Raw genomic sequence first — 18,347 nt, 5'->3', positions numbered from 1 at the left:
GTTTTGGGAGAGGAGATATTAGCCACAGGTCCCTTGAGGGTGGGGACCAAATCAAAGTCCTACCCAGGGCTGTCCCCTCAGCTGGCAGCACAGGGCCCGTCAAACCTCAAGCACTCAGAGGACTCTTTTTGAGTAGCCAGCACCTGCAGGGATAGATCAGGAGTCAGAGCGAAGGCCACCCACCCGAGAGGTCTGTGGAGGGTGAGTCTGGAGAGGTGGTTGGGGCCACCTGCGGGGAGTCCTTGAATGCCAAGCTAAGGAGTTTGGATTTTGTTATTTAGGCAGTGGGAATCAATTGATGGCTTTTGAGTCTTGTGTTTTATAAATAATGATGATATGGAGTTGCTGTTATGACTCAGCGGGTTAAGGACCCGACGCTGCCTCTGTGAAGACACAGGTTCGATCCCTGGCCTCGCTCAGTGGGTTAAGGATCTGGTGTTGCCACAGGCTGCGGGTGTAGGTCGCAGATGCGACTCGGATCCAGTGTGGCTGTGGCTGTGGTGTAGGCCGGCAGCTGTACAGCTCCAAATCAGCCCCTGGCCCGGGGAACTTCCATATGCTGCAGAGATGTGACCCTCAAAAGAAAAAAAAAAGTAATGATGTTATAAATAATAACAGCTAACACTTGATGGGCACATTCATTCATTTAGGTATCCCAACCATCCAATGAGGGAGGTGCTATTATCATCATCCGCATTTTACAGATGAAATAGCGGAGGCACAGAGAGGCTGAGGCACTGGCCCAGGCTCACACAGCTGGGGCGTGGCATAGTGGGGATCTAAACTGAGGTTTAGAGCCAGAGCTTTTACTCACTTCGTTATGGTGCTTGTTAAGTAGAAGTATTTAACTAACATGTAACATGGGAGTGTGTATCAGGTAAATAACATGGAAGGATTTAACAGATCCCAACGTATTACTGGCATAAGAGGCAAGACTTGGTGGGGCCTCTGGCCACAAAGTACAGCATCCCTAAGATGCTGAGGCCGAGAAATGGGAGTGAAAATAGCTTGGAGGGTGTGGGCAAACAGTCAGTCCACGCCTCTGAATTTCACAGAATTTCGCTTACGGCTGCTCTTTTTTGCCTCTGACACACTCCTAGATTCCTTGGAAGATTCCCCTGAACCCCTTGGGCAAAGCAACCACCAGAGCCATGCGAGTGACTAACGCAGTCAGGGCAACAGGGATTGCGTCCAGTCCACTGGGCCGGAGACTCTGTCGTCAGGAGCACATGAGCGTTTCTAATACTTCTCATTTCTGTTCACCCCAGGCCTTTGATTCCCACAGGGTGGGGTTTCCAGAGCTGGGTGGCCTCACACCCGCCATCTGGCTTTTGTCACCTTCTCTGTGCAGCTGGGGACCTGGGAGATACGGTCCCCACTCCTCCATTCTTGGTGTCCGCCAAGCCCTGCTCATGAACCCCCAGCCCCATTTCTCATCCATGGCCCAGCAGGGCGGGGAGGGGAGTGAGCAGATGAGGGCAGGGACACCCCACAAAGCTGGCTGGCCACAAGCCCCATACATCACAAAGGAGCTGATTAGGGAGAAGAGTACTGGCTACCCTGCCCCTCAGGCCCGGGGGCTCCATGAGCCCCCCACCCCCGAAGAAGCAGGGGACCAGGAGGCCAGGGCCCCATTCCAAGCCCAGCTCTGCCACTTACTGGCTGAGTGGCTGGGGTTCTTTGGAGACAGCATGTGAGGCCAGGCAGTGAGAACTAACATCCTCTCTCGCCCCCTTGCCAGGCGACCTGGGGCAGGGGGTGGGGGGGAGTCGGGGGCGGGGGTGCCACCTCCTCCCTAATCCTCAGTCTCCTTGGTACAGCGGAAGTGGCCACCCCCACTCACAGGGCTCCACGGGGACAGGAGAGGTACATTCAGTCCAGTGGCTCATGGTCAATGTTTGGTCTGCCCAGCCCCTCTGCCTCCCTCATTCCCTCCCACTTCTCCTATAAAAGGGAAGTGATACCGGCTGAGGCTGAGGCTCTCAGTGGGTGTGGGGATCCCACAAGACAGTGAATGAAAGGCCCTGCACAGCTCTGGGCTGCCCTGGTCCCTTGCTGACTGGGGCCTACAGTGCTCCCCGAGAAGCAGCACCAGCTAAGCCGTTCCCACGTCGGAAGTGGGTTCAGATTCACTCCCCAGCGCCAGGCAGGTGGTGATTCAGGAAAGGCCCCTCATCTTTTGTGTGCTGAGAAAGAAACAGCTCTCCATCTCTGTGGATTTCTGCTCGGGAGGTATGTGAGCATCCCTCGTCATCCGTCCACAGACAGGCTGGCTTCGGCCCCTGGGATGGGCTGCCTGCCTCCTCCCTCGCCTCCTTTATCTTTCTTTGCTTAGACACCTGTGGCGGCTCCATCCCAGACCAGGTCTTCGGGGATATAACAAGCCCCAGGTCTTCTGACGAGCCCCGGCCCCTCCCTTCGAGGTTGTCCTAGTTATGGTGCTCTGTGCTTCAAGAGAAGGAAGCGTGGGGTGGGAGGCAGCAGAGCAGGGGACCAGATGCTGCCTGGGGTCCTAGAAGAGTGGCCAAGAGAGCTTCCCAGAAAGGGTGATCTCTGAGCTAAGACCAAAGGAAAAGGAACCATTGCTACATAGCATCCGGGCACGTTACTTCCCTGAACCTCCGTTTTGGGTTCTGACGATAACTGCTTCAGATCAAAGGGCAAGAGGCTTAAATGAGATGATAGGAGTGAAAGAACTGACAATACCTCACTTCCTTAAGTGCCCAGGAAAGAGTAGCTGCTGTACTAGGCAGGTGAGATGCAGTAACTTGAATTTCTTTTTCAAGGATCTCTTCTATATGGGGAGTTCACACCTGTTAACTTAGTGTAACTGAGAGTCCCGGTTTCAAAAAAAGCCCAGCTGTAACCCAGGGTGAAGTGAAGCAGCCCGGGAGTCCCTGCCCTCTCTTGGGTAGGTCATGGGAACTCCTGCAACCAGGGAGTAAAGCAGAAGACCCAGAATTAAAATGCTTCCCACACACTCCCCCGGGGTCCTTAGATGTGTTTCATTTGTCCTTGGGTGTTACGAAATGCGATGCACAGGGATTTAAAGGCACTTCCCCAGAGTTATTTTCACTTCCCCTCCGCTTGTTCTAGCATTCACTTGAACAGCTTATTGAGCACCTATGATATGCCAGGTGATGGGGATTCTCTGTGCCTGACAACGTCCCAGCCCTGATAAAGCTCACAATTCTGGGGTGCGGGGGGAAGAGACAGATGCAAAACCCAACATAAATAAATGACAGTCTGCAATAAACACCATAAAGGGGAAGAGAGGGTGCCGTGATTGAGAATTTGGGGGTCTACTTTGGGTGGTTGGGACATTTGAGGGGGTGACATTTAAGCTGACATCTGAAGCAAGAGCCAGCCATGAGGGGAGTCGAGATGAGGAAAGAATGTTCCAGATAGAGGGAACCAGTTCTATAAAGGTCTGGAGGGAAGGACAGGAGTTCCTGTTGTGGCTCAGCAGTGGCAAACCCGACGAGTATTCTTGAGGATGGAGGTTCGATCCCTGGCCTCGCTCAGTGGGTTAAGAATCCGGCATTGCTGTGAGCTGCAGCATAGGTCACAGACACGGCTTGGATCCCGTATTGACATGGTGTAGGCTGGCAGCTGCAGCTTCAATTCAACCCCTAGCCTAGGAGCTTACATATGCTGCAGTCATGGCCCTAAAAATTAATAAAAGGTTTTGAGGGAAGGAGAAACTTGGAGAATCCAAGTAACAGAGGGAAGGCCAAAAAAGCTGAGTGAGTGAGGGTGGGAGCAGCACAAGATGAGGTCGGGGTGGGGAGGGGCCATGGCGGACTAGTCAAGGGACTGTCCCCACAGAGTTTAAGCAAGGGTAACAGGGTCAGAATTTCCTCTTAAAGGAAAATTACTCTGGCTTCAGAGAAGGCTATGAGAGGGCAGGAGGGGAAGTCAGGAGACCTCAGGAGCTTTCACTGTGGTTGTGACCCTGGAAGTCACCCCGGCCCTCTGAGCCTGTTCCATCACACATAGGCGTGACTGTGAGTCAACTATGGGGATGAACAGAAGCAAGCTTTGGACTCCTGGTCTCGCTGGACATGGAGAGTCCTTTGGAAAACTGCTGGGTCATGAGTTTCTGGGGTCTTGAGTGGGAAAGGGAGTGCTGGGTGCCCGGGAGTCCCTGCCTGAGCACCCCACATCTGAGACAAGGTGGAGGCAAGGGTCACCTCCCTGGTTTTTGAATAGCCCCAAAGCTGGAGTTCGTAATGTTTGGGGGAATAAAGTCACACCTTGGAGCCTGGGGGCCACCCACCTGAATGCACACACATAACGTTTTTCATTCTAGGTCAGAGGAGATCTCTGGAATTTTCTGAGATCATCATGAACTCTGGCTTAAAGACCCCTGAGCTAGAGGAAGAGGGAAATGAGAGGGAAGGCACAAACCTTTTTTATCCCACCTTTTTTTTTTTTTTTTTTTTTCTAACCTTTCTAGCTCTGAAAGGTTAGAAAGGCTCCCCTCAACACACCTAAGGAATCTCTCTCTCGACTGTTGGGTTCCAAATTAGGAGCACTTTCCTAATACCTGATTTTTGGTATCTGCCCTAGAGGTTTATTGAAGGGGGGGGTATAACGTTTCTTAGAAGGAGGGATGGTTGTGAGCCCCCTTCCTGCCTGCTAGGGGTGGGGGACTCTCCCGCGACCTTTGGGAAAGGGAATAGCCACCCCCTCCGCGGAGACTCTCGGGCCTTGGGGCGGGGGTCTCCCCGTGGGGCCAGGGAGGGAAACAAGAGCCTCACCGATCAGGCCCCGCCCGCGAAGGTGGTGCGATGCCCGGCCCAGCCCCACAGCCCGGCCCGACCAGCCAGCCCAGCGGGCGCGGTGGTGTCGGTGGCGGTGGCGGCGGCGGCGACCGGGGCGTCGCGGGGCGCAGCATGCGGAGCTTGTGGCCGCCGTACCCGGTGGTCGCCGCGCTGTCGGCGCTGGGGGTGAGGCGCGGCGTTGCATACGCGGGGAGTGGGGTGGCGGAGGGAGGCGGGATCCCCCTCCCCCGCTGCGGGCCGGTCCGTGGGCCGGTCTCGGTGTCCCGGCCGGCCGGCCGGGGCGGGGCGCGGCGGCGGAGGCGGCTGGTGGCCGCTTCCCCATTCTCCCCATTTGGGCGCGAGAGCCATGGAGGCGCTGAGAGAGTCTGTGCTGCACTTGGCCTTGCAGATGTCGACCTACAAGCGGGCTACGCTGGACGAGGAGGACCTGGTGGACTCCCTCTCCGAGGGCGACGTGTACCCGAATCACCTGCAGGTAGGAGCCGCGGGCTTCCGCGAGCCCCCAGCCCCGGCCGACCAGGCATGCGCGCTGGTGCCGCCCCCGCCCCGCCCCCATCCTGCCAGCCGGGAGGGAGGGGGTCAGTGCTGGCAGCTCTGGATCGCTCTGGGCTCCGGGGAAGAAGCCTTTCGGGGATAGAAATGCTCCAGAGGCGCTGTGCTCCCCACCACCGGCCTCCCCACCCCGGCTCTGCGTGTCCCCAAATCCTCCGGACCACCTGCTACTTGGGGCCACAGCCCAGGTGGCAGAGTTGAAGGATCCTGCAGAGGTGAACTGGTCCTGTTGCCTCCTCACAGAAGGGGCCATTACTGAGTGCTGGGGGACTCGCCCAGGGTCACAGAGTCCATTAGTGGCTGAGTCTAATGCAACTGTCCCAGTTGTAGCATGGAAAGCCTGGGAATCCATCCATCCTGGACAAACTAGGACGGTTGGTCACCCTGTCTAGTAGGCATTACCCCATTCTCCCTCTTTCCCCCAGTCCCTGAGTTTCCTGGGGGGAGGAGCCTAGCCTCTGCCCCCTCATTCCCTGCCCCTCTTCAGCCTGCTCAGAAAGCCCCTTTCCTCCCCTACTGTGGTCTGTCCCTCTGGGTCTCAGTATGCCTACCACCTCCCTCTCTGATGGCAAAGCAGTGAGTGTGGCTGCTTTCTGCTCTTCTCCCCTGCGGGGCTGAGCTGGGAAAATCCTGGGAAGTGACCTCAGCCCTGGTGGAGCTTGGACTCTGGCAGGTGGGCGGGACCGAGTTGGAAATATGAAGGATGCCCAAGGGGGCCCTGGGATCTGCCTCCTGAAAAACAGCTTAGAGAGGGCTGGAGCAACCCAGTCCAGGAGGACTTCTGCCAGGCCGACCAAGGGAGCCGTTGAGAAGAGGCTTAGGACCTCCCAGTGAACTGACACCAAGTCACAACTCCTCTGGAGGGCTGGCTTAGGGTATGGGGCAACTTGGGCTGCCAGGCCCAAGGTTACTCAGGCATACCTCCTAGAAGCTGGGATAATAATAGTCATAAAGGGAAACAGCCTTGATCGAGCCCCTCCCCCAGGCTAGTTAAATAACCCCCCCAGGAGATCCAAACTCATGACCCCAAGTGGTCTGCCCAGTGGGATATGGCACCTTACCCACATCATCCCACCTAACCTTCAGGGTCACCCGCACCAGCTATAGGGATGACTGTTCTCACTTACAGATGAGGAAACTGAGGCTCTGAGGGGGAGACAACTTGCCTTAGGCCACAGAGCTGGACATCTGGGAGTGAGAAATCAAACCCAATCTATCTAGAACCCCTTCCCTGCAGACCCTTCTTAAGAGGCTAAATCCAACAGGAAATGAGATTTCTGTGGCAGGCACTTTTCACAAATCAAAACAGAATCTAATCAGCCATCTCTTTTTCAGTCTCATCTTTCACAGAAGGTTCTAAATATATCAGCACAAAAGCATTTCGGAATTCACAGCAAAATAATCTGCCCCGTTGTCATCACCATAACAGCAGCCCACATGGATATAGCCTTTTTCAGGCCTCAAAGTGCATTCAGCCACCGGAGGCTGCCTGGCAGGGTGGAGGCAGCCCAGTCTCTGAAGCTAGGGGCCCCAGTTTGAATTTGACACCACTTGTGATCTCAGGGGAGCTGCTTAATCTCTTTAAGCCACAATGCCCTCAATTGTAAAATAGGAGTTAGAGAAAATGGACATAATGCATATTACGGGGCCTGCTAGGGTTGTTGTTTTTACGAACTATGAGGTTAAGGACCCCCGTGGCTATGTTACACATGAAAGCTGAGTTTCTGAGGGACATTCCTGTGGTCACAGAGCTGTCATGTGGGTTGGTGTACACTGTTGGCGCCCCTACACCAAACAGCCAAACAGGATGTATCATCCACTTTTACTACAAGAAAAGCCAAAAAGCTCGCCCCAAGGATTTGGAGGCAATTTCTGTGGGTGCCCAGCTTGGTTGTCCTTGAGCCTCCATGACTTCCCCAAAGCAAACTAATGGTTGTTCTTCAAAGAATTGAGAACCTATCCATCTCATTTACAAAGAAGGATTTCTATGAATTTTATGTTTTTAAACATGGGGATTTTTTCCAGCATAAAAACTCTGCATGCTTATTTGTGGGAAAAAATAAAGTATAAAAAAAATTACGCAGAGTTCTTGTTGTGGCTCAGCAATAATGAACTCAATGAGTATCCATAAGGAAGTGAGTTCAATTCCTGGCCTCGCTCAGTGGGTTAAGGATCCAGCATTGCTGCAAACTGAGGCATAGGTTGGCAGCTGCAGCTCCCATTCGACTCCTAGCCTGGAAACTTACATATGCCACAGGTGCAGCTGTAAGATTAAAAAAAAAAAAAAAAAAAAAAAAAAGGAGTTCCCGTTGTGGCGCAGTGGTTAACGAATCCGACTAGGAACCATGAGGTTGCGGGTTCGGTCCCTGCCCTTGCTCAGTGGGTTAACGATCCGGCATTGCTGTGAGCTGTGGTGTAGGTTGCAGACGCAGCTCGGATCCTGTGTTGCGGTGGCTGTGGTGTAGGCTGGCAGCTGTAGCTCCGATTCAGCCCCTAGCCTGGGAACTTCCATATGCCGCATGTGGCCCTAAAAAGCCAAAAAAAAATTTTTTTAATTAAAAAAATAAAAGATAAGAATATAGTTGAGCTCACTCTAAGTGCACAATGTTTTGTTCAGCTTTTTTCGTCTAATGCCACTTCATAAGCATTTCCCTATGTTGTTGAAAACTTCCAAAGCATCGACTATACCTCAATTTTAAAAAACTTCCAAAACATGCTGCCATTAAAAATAATAACACTTGGGAGTTCCCCTTGTGGCTCAGCAGGAATGAATCCAACTAGCATCTATGAGGACACAGGTTCAATCCCTGGCTTCGCTCAGTGGCTTAAAGGATCCGGCGTTGCCATGAGCCGTGGTGTATGTAGGTCGCAGATGTGGCTTGATCTAGCATTGCTGTGGCTGCGGTGTAGGCTGGCAATTGAAGCTCTGTGTCGACCTATAGCCTGGGAACTTCCACATGCTGTGGGTGTGGCCCAAAAATCAAATAATAATAATAACACTTTATGGTGCCGATATATAAAAATATCAACTCAATCTGCTGCGGTTGGACAGTGGGCCAATATCTGTAACAATATCTTCTAGGCTTTTAAATAATTTCCTATGAGTGATTGCTAGAAACATGACTGCTTCCTCGTTCTTAGGCTTTTTAAAATGGACCCAGTCTCCCCTAAGTTCTCTCTCTTGTTGAGCAGCTCTAAATATAAGCTCCTTGATTTTTTTAAGGTTTTGAAGCCCATTGGGTCTAGGAACTCCAAAGTTATCGATTTCAACACCAGTACATGAAAACGTGCATCTTTCAGCCAAACTTGGCACCTTGTTTCCTGCGCATGCTGACAAAGTATTGTATTTACCTGGAGTGACATTCTACCTGTACTTTGCCTGGAAGGATTTTTCTTTCCTTTGATTTCACATTTGAGGCACAAAGGAATGGAAATCAACTAAAATTTGTCACTGTGAACTGAGGGCAGAATTTAAAGCCCCCATGGCTCTAACACGGAGCTTTGTCTCTCATTGCCTCTGAGTCCAGAAAACCACTCAAACAGCTTTTTTTGCAAAATGGGGTTAATATTAATGCCCCTCTCAGGGCTGTTGCAAAGATTGAAATGAGACAATGTAAGTGAAAGCATTTTGTATAATAAAGCAGCAAATTTGGTTATTATTGGGATTGTTCTCAAAACTCACCAGGCATGCTGTCTCAGTGATGCCCTGAATATAATAGCTTTGCCTCTGTTTTGCTCAAACCAGTTGCCTGGTCTCCCCATGCCCCAGTACATACCACTTCAGTGGCTCAAAGGGAAAGAGCTGAAGTTACACCTGCTGCCTAAACTGGGGAGCAGAAGGCCATTATTGTTTATCAGAACCTTTGACACTTGGGACTCCAAAACTCAATTTTTTCAAGAAAAAGGAAAGCCTAGATATATTGCCTTTTTTTTTTTTTGTCCACACATACAGCATATGGAAGTTCCCAGGTTAGGGGTCAAATCGGAGCCACAGCTGCTGGCCTGCACCACAGCCACAGCAACATGGGATCCGAGCCACTTCTGCAATCTACACTACAGCTCACAGGAACGCCAGACCGTAACCCACTGAGTGAAGCCAGGGATCGCACCTGCATCCTCATGGATACTAGTCGGGTTCGTCCCGGAAAGCCTAGATATTTAATTCTTACTGGTTGTTTTTCTCATTTTCTCATTTCCCTCCAACCCCTGCCAATGCACACAGCTGTCTTTCACAGGTGATTTCAGGGACAGTCCCACTTAGTCCTTTAAAAAGAGGACTCCTACTTACCAGGAAGCCTTTTCAACTCTGTCCACCTGTTAGATCTTTATACTCTTGGCTTTAGAGTTGTTCTAAGATCTGAGGTGATCAGACCTGGCTCCCCACCTAGCTTCCTCATTTTAAAAATACGAGACTGAGGTTCTGAGGCTGCCCAGAGATGTATGTGGGGTCTTAATTAAGTCAAGGCTGACCTTTGACTTCTTGGGTTTGTGCCTTTTCTCCTGTGCCGTCAAGCCATTGGCAGCTGGATGTTCCTCTAGGAAGCAAAGATTGCTAGAAAGTGTTTCTTCTCAATGCGAGACTTGGATTCCTCTTTAGTTGCAAGAGGTCCCCTCCCCTAGAGGTACTACTTTCAGTTGTTCTTGGTCATTCAGAGAGGGAGGCAGAGGGGTAGAGGGGCAGGTAGGGCTCAGGGAGGAGATGGGGAGGACGTGAGGACATTATAGTGTCACTCTGGCCTGGACCCAGAGGCCTCAGCCAGGAATCTGCCATATGGAAACTGCGCTAGAAGAAACTTCCCCAACCTAACACCCTGATGAAGACAGGATATCACGCAGCGCCAGGCTGACATGGTCTGTCTGCTCTGAAAGGCAGGCTGCGAGGCAGGCAGTCTGGTCTCCCTGCCAGCCTTCACGAGGTGGTCTGGCCTTTGGGCTGCAGGGGGTGGGCTCCCTGCCAAACCCTCGGCCAGACTGACTCCTGTTTGCAGCTCCACACAGCCCAGGTTGCTGGGGGACCTGGCGGTGGCTCAGGCCAAGGCTCTACCTTCCCTCCAGACCCCCTGCTTCCTCTGCAACCAGGCTTCTCACCCCTTCTGCTGCTGGCTTGTCTCCTGGGCCCCAGGCGGCCGTGTCCTGTCCCCGCCTGCAGAACTCGTTCTTGCTGTGAGCCTGGGTGAGCCAGGCCCTCACTTCTGTAACCGAATATTTATCCCTCGTCAGGGCTTTGTTCCCTTGGCCATGGAAGCCCTGGGAACTCCTGGGCTGGACAGCTCGAATGTTCCTCTGTGATTCTCCAGCTCTCTTTCCTTCTCAGTCTCCGTCTCCACCTCTCACCTCTCACCTTTCCTTCCTGTCTCGTTGTCTTTCTGCCTCACAGGACAATTGCTAGGACATTGTGAGCTGAGCATTCTTGGTCATTCTTTTTTTTTTTTTTTTTTTTCTTTTTAGGGCCGCACCTGCCCTGGAAGTTCCCAGGCTAGGGGTCGAATTGGAGCTGCAACTACTGGCCTACACCACAGCCACAGAAACACTGGATCCGAGCCACATCTGTGACCTACAGTGCAGGTTGTGGCAACGCTGGATCCTGAACCCACTGAGCGAGGCCAGGGATCAAACCCGAAACCTCATGGTTCCTAGTCGGATTCGTTTCCACTGAGCCACGACAGGAACTCCTTAGTCAGGTTCTTAAACTACTGAGCCACGTGGGAATACCACAGTCACCCTTTTTTTTTTAATTTTTTTTATAGTTGATTTACAATGTTCTGTCAATTTCTGCTGTATAACAAAGTGACCCAGTCATACATCTATATACACTCTTTTTCTCATATGATCTTCCATGGTCATTCTTTTTTTTTTTTTTTTAATAATGGCTTTTATTTTTTCCATTATAGCTGGTTTACAATGTTCTGTCAATTTTCTACTGTACTGCATGGTGACCCAGTTACACCTACATGTATACATTCTTTTTTCTCACATTATTATGCTCCATCGTAAGTGACTAGATCCTCGGTCATTCTTAACTCCATCTTCCAGGCATCAGCTCTGTGCCTTGGCCGCTGCCACTTCCCAGTTACTCTCCGGAGGCAGAGTTGGCTGCCCCTCATTAATCCCCCCAACCCTCCACGTCGCTGCAGACCCATCTCTTATAATCAACATGCCCCCATTTCCAAAAGACAGGCTCTGAGGGTGGCAGGGTGGGGGCAAGAGGGGCTCAGAAAGGAGGAAGGACTCAGTGAGCCAGACAGTGGCTCAGACCCGCAGCCCAGGCCCTGTCCACTGCACCCAGGAATTGGACAGGCTCGCCTGGAGAGGCCCCTTGATCCTGGCACAGTCCCCTGGTGACTTCTGCTGCAGGGGGAGGCCTCTGGATTTCTTCTGCCCTCGGAGACAGGGCTTGTCCAGAAACAGAGGCCCCTCAGTCTGGTAGTACAAGTCGAGCAGAGAACAATGCAAAGGCTAAAAACCCTATTTTCAAATTCCATTTGCCATTTCTGCCTGGAACTATGAATTTTTAATTTAATTCTGACTTAATTCTAATTAAGTTTTACAGTGAATACCATCTGTCTGTTTGGCATTAAACAATGAAACTCAGCTCGACTTTCTCCTCCTGGGAAGCAGCGTGGCCATTGAGGCTGCGGGTCCAGAGGGAGCTGGGTTTTCTTACTTCTCTGTCCTTCTCATCCCCACTTCCTGTGTTTCTTCTGGAGCTAATATTCATACCTACTCTTTGTTGTTGGGGGTTTTTCGAGGTTTTTTTTTAATTGAAGGAAGGTTGATTTACAGTGTCGTGTTAGTTTCAGGTGTACAGCAAAATGATTCAGTAATACATACATATTTTTCAGATTTTTTTTCCATTATGGGTAGTTACAAGATTTGAATATAGAGTTCGTGCTGTGGCACAGTGGGTTAAAGATCCGACTGCAGGGGCTCAGGTCACTGCTGAGTTGCATGTTCGATCCCCGACCAGGCACAGAGGGTTAAGGATCTGCCATTGCCGCAGGAGTAGCTTGCAACTGCCGCTCAGATTCAAACCCTGGCCCAGGAACTTCCAGGCTATGGTCATTAAAAAAAAAAAAAGCAGATATTGGATATAATTTCCTGTGCTATGTACAGGAAATTCCTGTACAGTAGGTGCTTTTTGTTTCATACTTACTCTTATGGATTTGTAAAGATAGGATAGAATCAGACGGCAACAAATAGAGTTAACAGAATGCCAGGCAGAAGAAAGCACCCAAACATTAGCTGCCATTATTATTCTTTTTTTCCCTTCCGTCCCTTTGTTCTTTCATCTTCCCCCTTTTATTTCTTCTTTCTCTCCCTTTCACCTCCTCAGATTCCCCAAATCTTGGCACATCGCTCTATCCACCGAAGAGAGAGTTTCCTGCAATCCCCATCCCTGGTGGCTGTGCTCCCTGGCTTCTGAGAGCAGGGGGTACCTCTTAAACCAAGGTTGCCCCATCTCTTAGCTTTTTCCCCTCCCCCCAAGAGCTGAGCACTGATAACGGGGACACTGAGAAGCTCAGAGGAGGAGGCAGAAGGTAAGACCAGTTCAGGGACAGGACGGCAGGAAGAGGGGGAGTAAATGTCCATGTCCCCAGACAAGGCAGCACCTGCTTCACATCCTCTGGGGCCCCTCTGAATTCTCTCTGAATACCTGCGCCCAGGTAAACTGCATGAGAGAGTTGATGCTTCTGAAAAAAGCACTTTCGAAACATCCAGTGCTGGGAGCATCTTAGCGTCGTCTATCCCAGGCTGTCTCTGCACCAGCAACCCCCCCCCGCCCCCAGGTTTTAACTTTATGACAGTAGCACAGTCGGAATCTTCATTTCTCACTTTTTCTAAAAGGTTCTTGGAAGTGTCTGTGTGGCGCAGTGGGTTAAGGATCCGGCGTTGCCGTAGCCGTGACACAGGTCACATCCTGGGGCACAGGTTCAATCCCTGGACACCTGGAACTTCCTCATGCCTTGATTCTTGAGGGAGTTCAGGAGGCGGCACCCCTTCTTCTGCCTGACAGAGCTGCTTCGGGTCCCAGCTTCCTGGTCCTCCACAGAATCGGCGCCAGGCCTCAAGTTCCTCTTCTTGGTTTTAGAACCCAACTTTTTTTCCCCCACAAAAACGTCTTGTCTTCCTCTTTCTCTCGTTCAGCAATCCCCAGGCATTTCCTGTTCAGAAAAATACCCAGTGATGACCACGAGGCTGCTCTGTTCCCGTCCCGAATGTGACTGCCCTCAGATCTCTAGGTGGCCGTGTGAAGCTCTCTTAGGGCTTGGCCTGGCTCCCGGGGGCAGCCACCCCCTCAGCTCTTGGACCCAGAGGCTGGGTCTCCTTTTCTCCTCTAGCAACCTCCCGGCAGCCTGTGGGTCTCCCTGCCTCTAGGCCCATTCCCCTCTAAGCCTTGCTCCCTCTATTGAGGCTTTTCCCCAGAGAAAATCTTACCACATCTCTCCAGCCCTGAGGAAGGCATCCTTGGACTATAACCTGGCTTACAGCTCCCCTTAGGATCCAGGCCTTGCCCTCGTTTTCCCTCCCCTCCCCATGCACTTGGCCAGCTTCTACATATTCTTCAAGAGCCAGTCTAGGCATCCCCACCTCCAGGAAGCCTTCCATGATTGAACCCCTGACCGCCCCAGTCTGTTTCTTTATCTGCCTCCCTGCTGGGCTGCGAGCAGCTGGAAGCCCTGGAGTCCATCTGTCCCCTCGGTGCTTCCAGTGTGGCCCTGAGTTGGGGCTCCACTGCTGGCCCATGGCCGCAATGTCACTGAACCGAACCCCACCTTCAGGGAATCCTGCCTGTCCCGTGGCTTTTGCAGGAAGCACCTTGTGGAACAGAGGGGAGTCCCCAGCTGGCCTTGGGTGTGAGGGCCGGGCCGAGGGTTCTGGGTGCTGTTGGCTGCTATGTCCCTCCTCAGCCTGGAAGGCCCTGTCACACCCTCTGCTTCCTCCTATTGTGCCTCCTTTCCTGTTTAGCTGGACTGTGAAGCTGCGGACATTTTTCCCCCTCCCTTTGAGGATCTGCCCGAATGGAGATGTTTCTCCACTGCATCTCCCCTGACTTCTCCCGACTCTAATCTCTGACCCACAGGCGGGCCCTGCAATCCATACACTTGGGCTTAAGTCTGAGTTCTACCCCTTAGCTGTGTGATGCGAGGCAAGGGCCTCACCTCTCTGGACTTCAGTTTCCTCGTGTGTAAAAAGAAACTAAGACCACGGCCCTCATGGGACTGGGCAGATTTCACTGGCTTAGGATGGCGGTGCCCCTGGGAAGCGTGTGCTGTGGTCGTGTCATCCTGGTGATTGTTTGTGTCGCCCGGCCCTGTTGAGTCTGGGCTCTGAGGAAAGCCCAGCTGGACACTCACTGGATGCCTGTGCATCCAAACATCCTGTTCTTTTTTTGAACTCCTTACTGGAGACACAGGGGAAAGCTGACCTTTTTTTTTTTTTTCCTTTTACCCGTATCGGGTGACACAAAAAAACACAAACCCAGCTGGGTTGAGCTGCTCAACTCTGATGCTGAGGAGCGAATCTGAGCTGCTGAGCAGGGTGGCGGTTCCTTTCCTGGATTAGGACCGATTCTGTGGGAACCAGACCACCCCGAGGCAGGGGAGTGGCCCTGATGGCTCCTCGGGGCCGAGGCCCGCCAAGGGGCCCCCTCCTCCTGGGCGGGGGCGCCCCCAGGCTCATGCCCTCCCCGCCCTTCCTGCCTCCTTCCCTACAGGTGAACTTCCGAAGTCCCCGGAGTGGCCAGAGGTGCTGGGCCGCGCGGACCCAGGTGGAGAAGCGGCTGGTGGTGCTGGTGGTACTTCTGGCGGCAGGACTGGTGGCTTGCTTGGCAGCGCTGGGCGTCCAGTACCGGACAAGTAGGTGCCTCTGGGTTGCGTCGTGGGCTTCACTGGCTTCTATCCCCCAGCTCTTTGTCCACTCGTGTTAGGGGGCTTCCTCGCTCGAGCGGGAACTGGCCTCCAAGGCCACAGAGAGCGCTGGGTCTGGACGGCTGTGGTGGCTGCGACAGAATGAGACCAGGGAGGTGGCGGATAGGCAGTGTTAAGGTTTTGGAATCAGAAGGATGTGAGTTCAAATCCTGGCCCGGTGACGAGTTGCCCGTGTGACCTTGGACAAGTCATTTTCTCAGAGCCCAGGTCTTCTCTACCTTAAATAAGGAAGACAGTGCTCAGTGCGGGGGTGTCTCTGAGGATTAGAGATAATGTTTATATCACATACGGGTACCCGGTAGGATGTCTGTAACCTTAGCTCCAGGTACTATTATTGTTAGGATGTGTGCTGGTTGGACACAGGCTGGCCCTGGTCTCCATCCTTGGTTCCAACAAAATAGCACCAATGGCTTCCGTTTACGGAATACTTTCCATGTACCGAATACCACACCTCTCCTTTACAGATGTAATCTCATTTCCTCCTCGAAGCAACCCTGGGAGGTGTGGTTGCTTCTGGCCCCATTTTCTGCACGAGGAAACTGAGGCAGTGAGACGAAGCCGCTTGCCCAAGGTCATGTGGCTAGTGCAGCAGGGAGTGGGGTCACTGGACTTCGGCCACAGGCAGGTGGGCCCCAGAGCACGGGCTCTGCCTCCCTTTGTAACTCATGGTACACACCCGTGTGTGTTAGGGCCCACAGGACGGCTGTCTTTCTGTGTGCCATGGGACCTTGGTGGCCCTCTGTAATTGTACTTCTCTGTCCTACCTGGTAGAGCAATAGGATCAAACCCCAGTTATGTCCTGCTGTCAAGGGTCTGAAGCCAGTTCTCTGGGTCTGACCAAGTGTATGTAGCACACTTGCCAGCTCACTGCGTGATCCTAGCTCACACGCAGTCAGTGCTCAGTAAGCTGTTAGGAACTGGAAAGGACGGATCCGGAGTTCCCGTCGTGGCTCAGTGGTTAACGAATCTGACTAGCATCCATGAGGACGCAGGTTTGATCCTTGGCCTTGTTCAGTGGGTTAAGGATCTGGCATTGCCGTGACCTGTGGTGTAGGTCTCAGACACGGCTCGGATCTTGCATAGGCCAGAGGCTGCAGCTCTAATTCGATCCCTAGCCTGGGAACCTCCCTATGCTGCAGGTGCAGCCCTAAAAATCAAAAAAAAAAAAAAAAGAAAGAAAGAAAAGGGTGGATCCAAGTTTTAAAAAAATAAGGATGAAGGTCCAGTCAGTTCCAGGACCTCTCAGGCCCCTGTGCCCTGACACCCAGCTTTCAATGTCGGTAGGCCCCCTGATTGAGCAGCTCGTGGGACTTTGCTCCAAGTCTAACCCCATCAACTCGGTCACCTGGCACTCATCCCGGCAGAATGATCATGATCCTTCACAGGATCTGGGAGCATCAACTCCAGGCATCAACCAATCAAGCCTTCATTGAATATGCTGGCCTGTGTGAGTGGCCATGCTGGACCAGGATGGGGAAGGGGTTTAGGGGCCTGGAGAGAGGGTAGGATTTCATCTGAGTCATCCTCACATCCCTCCTGTATCAAGCACTCCATTCATTCATTCATTCATTCTTCATTCCACATTTAACGAGTGCTTACTGTATGTCAGGCACCTAGATGGTGCCTAAGAAATAATTGGAGTTCCTGTCGTGGCTCAGCAGTTAACAAACCCAACTAGTACCCATGAGGACTCGGGTTCCATCCCTGGCCTTGCTCAGTGGGTTCAGGATCCGGCATTGCCAGGAGCTGTGGTGTAGGTTGCAGACACGGTTTGGATCTGGTGTTGCTGTGGCTGTGGCGTAGGCCTGCAGCTGCAGCTCCAATTCAGTCCTTAGCCTGGGACCCTCCATATGCTGTGGGTGCGGCCCTAAAAAGGAAAAAAAAAAAAAAAAGAGAGAGAGAGAGAGAAAGGTAGTCACTACTCCACCAAATGCTAAACAAAGCTCTTTCATTCTCTCACCCATTCATTCATTCAGTAAACATGTATTGGGCAGCTACTGGGTGCCAAGTTCAGTACTGAGCACAGGAAATATAAATGCAAGTCAGAGGCTGGTCCTTCCCTGATGTTCACATTCTGAAGGGGGAGGTAGACAAGGAGATGGCCATGACCCAGAATAGTCTGTACTCAAATAGTGGACACCCAGGCTGCCAAGGAGCCCAGAGGAGGTCGAAGGTCTAGGAAGGTTCCCCCAAAGAAAGGGAGCTTAAGCTGAGTTTTGAAGGTGTTAACATGAGATGAGGGGGTTCAGAAGCTATGAATTAATCAAATATACATTAAGCACCTGCAGGGCCAAGGATCCTTGGTAAAGGATCTGCAGTCCAATAAACTGTTAGTTGATCAGGAATTCCCACTGTGGCTCAGCGGGATAAGAAATTGACGTACTCTCCTCGAGGATGCAGGTTCAATTCCTGGCCTCAGTGGGTTAGGATCCTGTGTTGCTGCAAGCTACAACGTAGGTTGCAGATGAGGCTCAGATCTGGTGTGGCTGTGGCTGTGGCATAGGCCTGCAGCTGCAACTCCAATTCAGCCCTTAGCCTGAGAACTTCCATATGCCACACATGTGGCCATAAAAAAAAAAAAGAAAGAAAGAAAGAAAAAAGAATTAGATCATCAAGCAATTATTGATGAAGTACCGTCTCAGTCCCTTGCCCTGTGCCTCATAGAGGAGGTACTTAGTGAAGAACTGAAGCCTCTCAGACTAATTCCTGGGGACTGGTTTCTTATTTTGTTTTAAAATCCAGTCCCAGAGTTCCCGTCATGGCACAGCAGAAACAATCTGACTAGGAACCATGAGGCTGCAGGTTCAATCCCTGGCCTCACTCAGTGGGCTAAGGATTTGGCGTTGCTGGGAGCAGTGGTATAGGTTGCAGGCGTGGCTTGGATCCTGCGTTGCTGTGGCTGTGGCGTTGGCCCACGGCTACAGCTCCAATTAGACCCTTGCCCTGGGAACTTCCAGATGCCGTGGGTGCAGGCCTAAAAAGACAAAATAAACAAACAAACAAATAAATAAATAAAATAAAATCCAGTCCCCCATGATAACTACAAATAATCCATCAATCTCTCTCTCTCTCATACACA

The 18,347-nt window shown here is 51.9% G+C and overlaps 1 protein-coding gene across 10 annotated transcripts in view; it reads left to right on the top strand.

Annotated features, from left to right (window-relative positions):
- ECE1 (endothelin converting enzyme 1) overlaps positions 1-18,347 on the top strand; it is a 122,232-nt gene that overhangs the window by 59,542 nt on the left and 44,343 nt on the right. For 6 of the 10 annotated variants that reach the window (XR_014807198.1, XR_014807197.1, XR_014807200.1 and 3 more), the window contains 2 exons: positions 5,176-5,262; positions 15,055-15,196. Coding sequence is in view for 5 of the 10 variants with exons in the window: in XM_084963223.1 (XP_084819349.1) it covers positions 5,176-5,262; positions 15,055-15,196 (229 nt within the window). In the remaining 5 variants the exon portion in view is untranslated. Of the gene's footprint in view, positions 1-1,975; positions 2,233-4,817; positions 4,953-5,175; positions 5,263-15,054; positions 15,197-18,347 lie in introns of those variants that run through there. The other 4 variants (XR_014807199.1, XM_084963224.1, XR_014807196.1 and 1 more) reach the window with 2 other exon arrangements.

This window comes from Sus scrofa, chromosome 6 (genome assembly GCF_054392235.1).
Source record: "Sus scrofa isolate SSC_HxYL_T2T_F1_AM1 chromosome 6, Sscrofa_HxYL_maternal_Yorkshire_Landrace_v2.0, whole genome shotgun sequence".
Lineage (NCBI taxonomy): Eukaryota > Metazoa > Chordata > Mammalia > Artiodactyla > Suidae > Sus > Sus scrofa.
The sequence above is the reverse complement of the archived record's forward strand: the minus strand, read 5'-3'. Positions and strand labels throughout refer to the sequence as shown.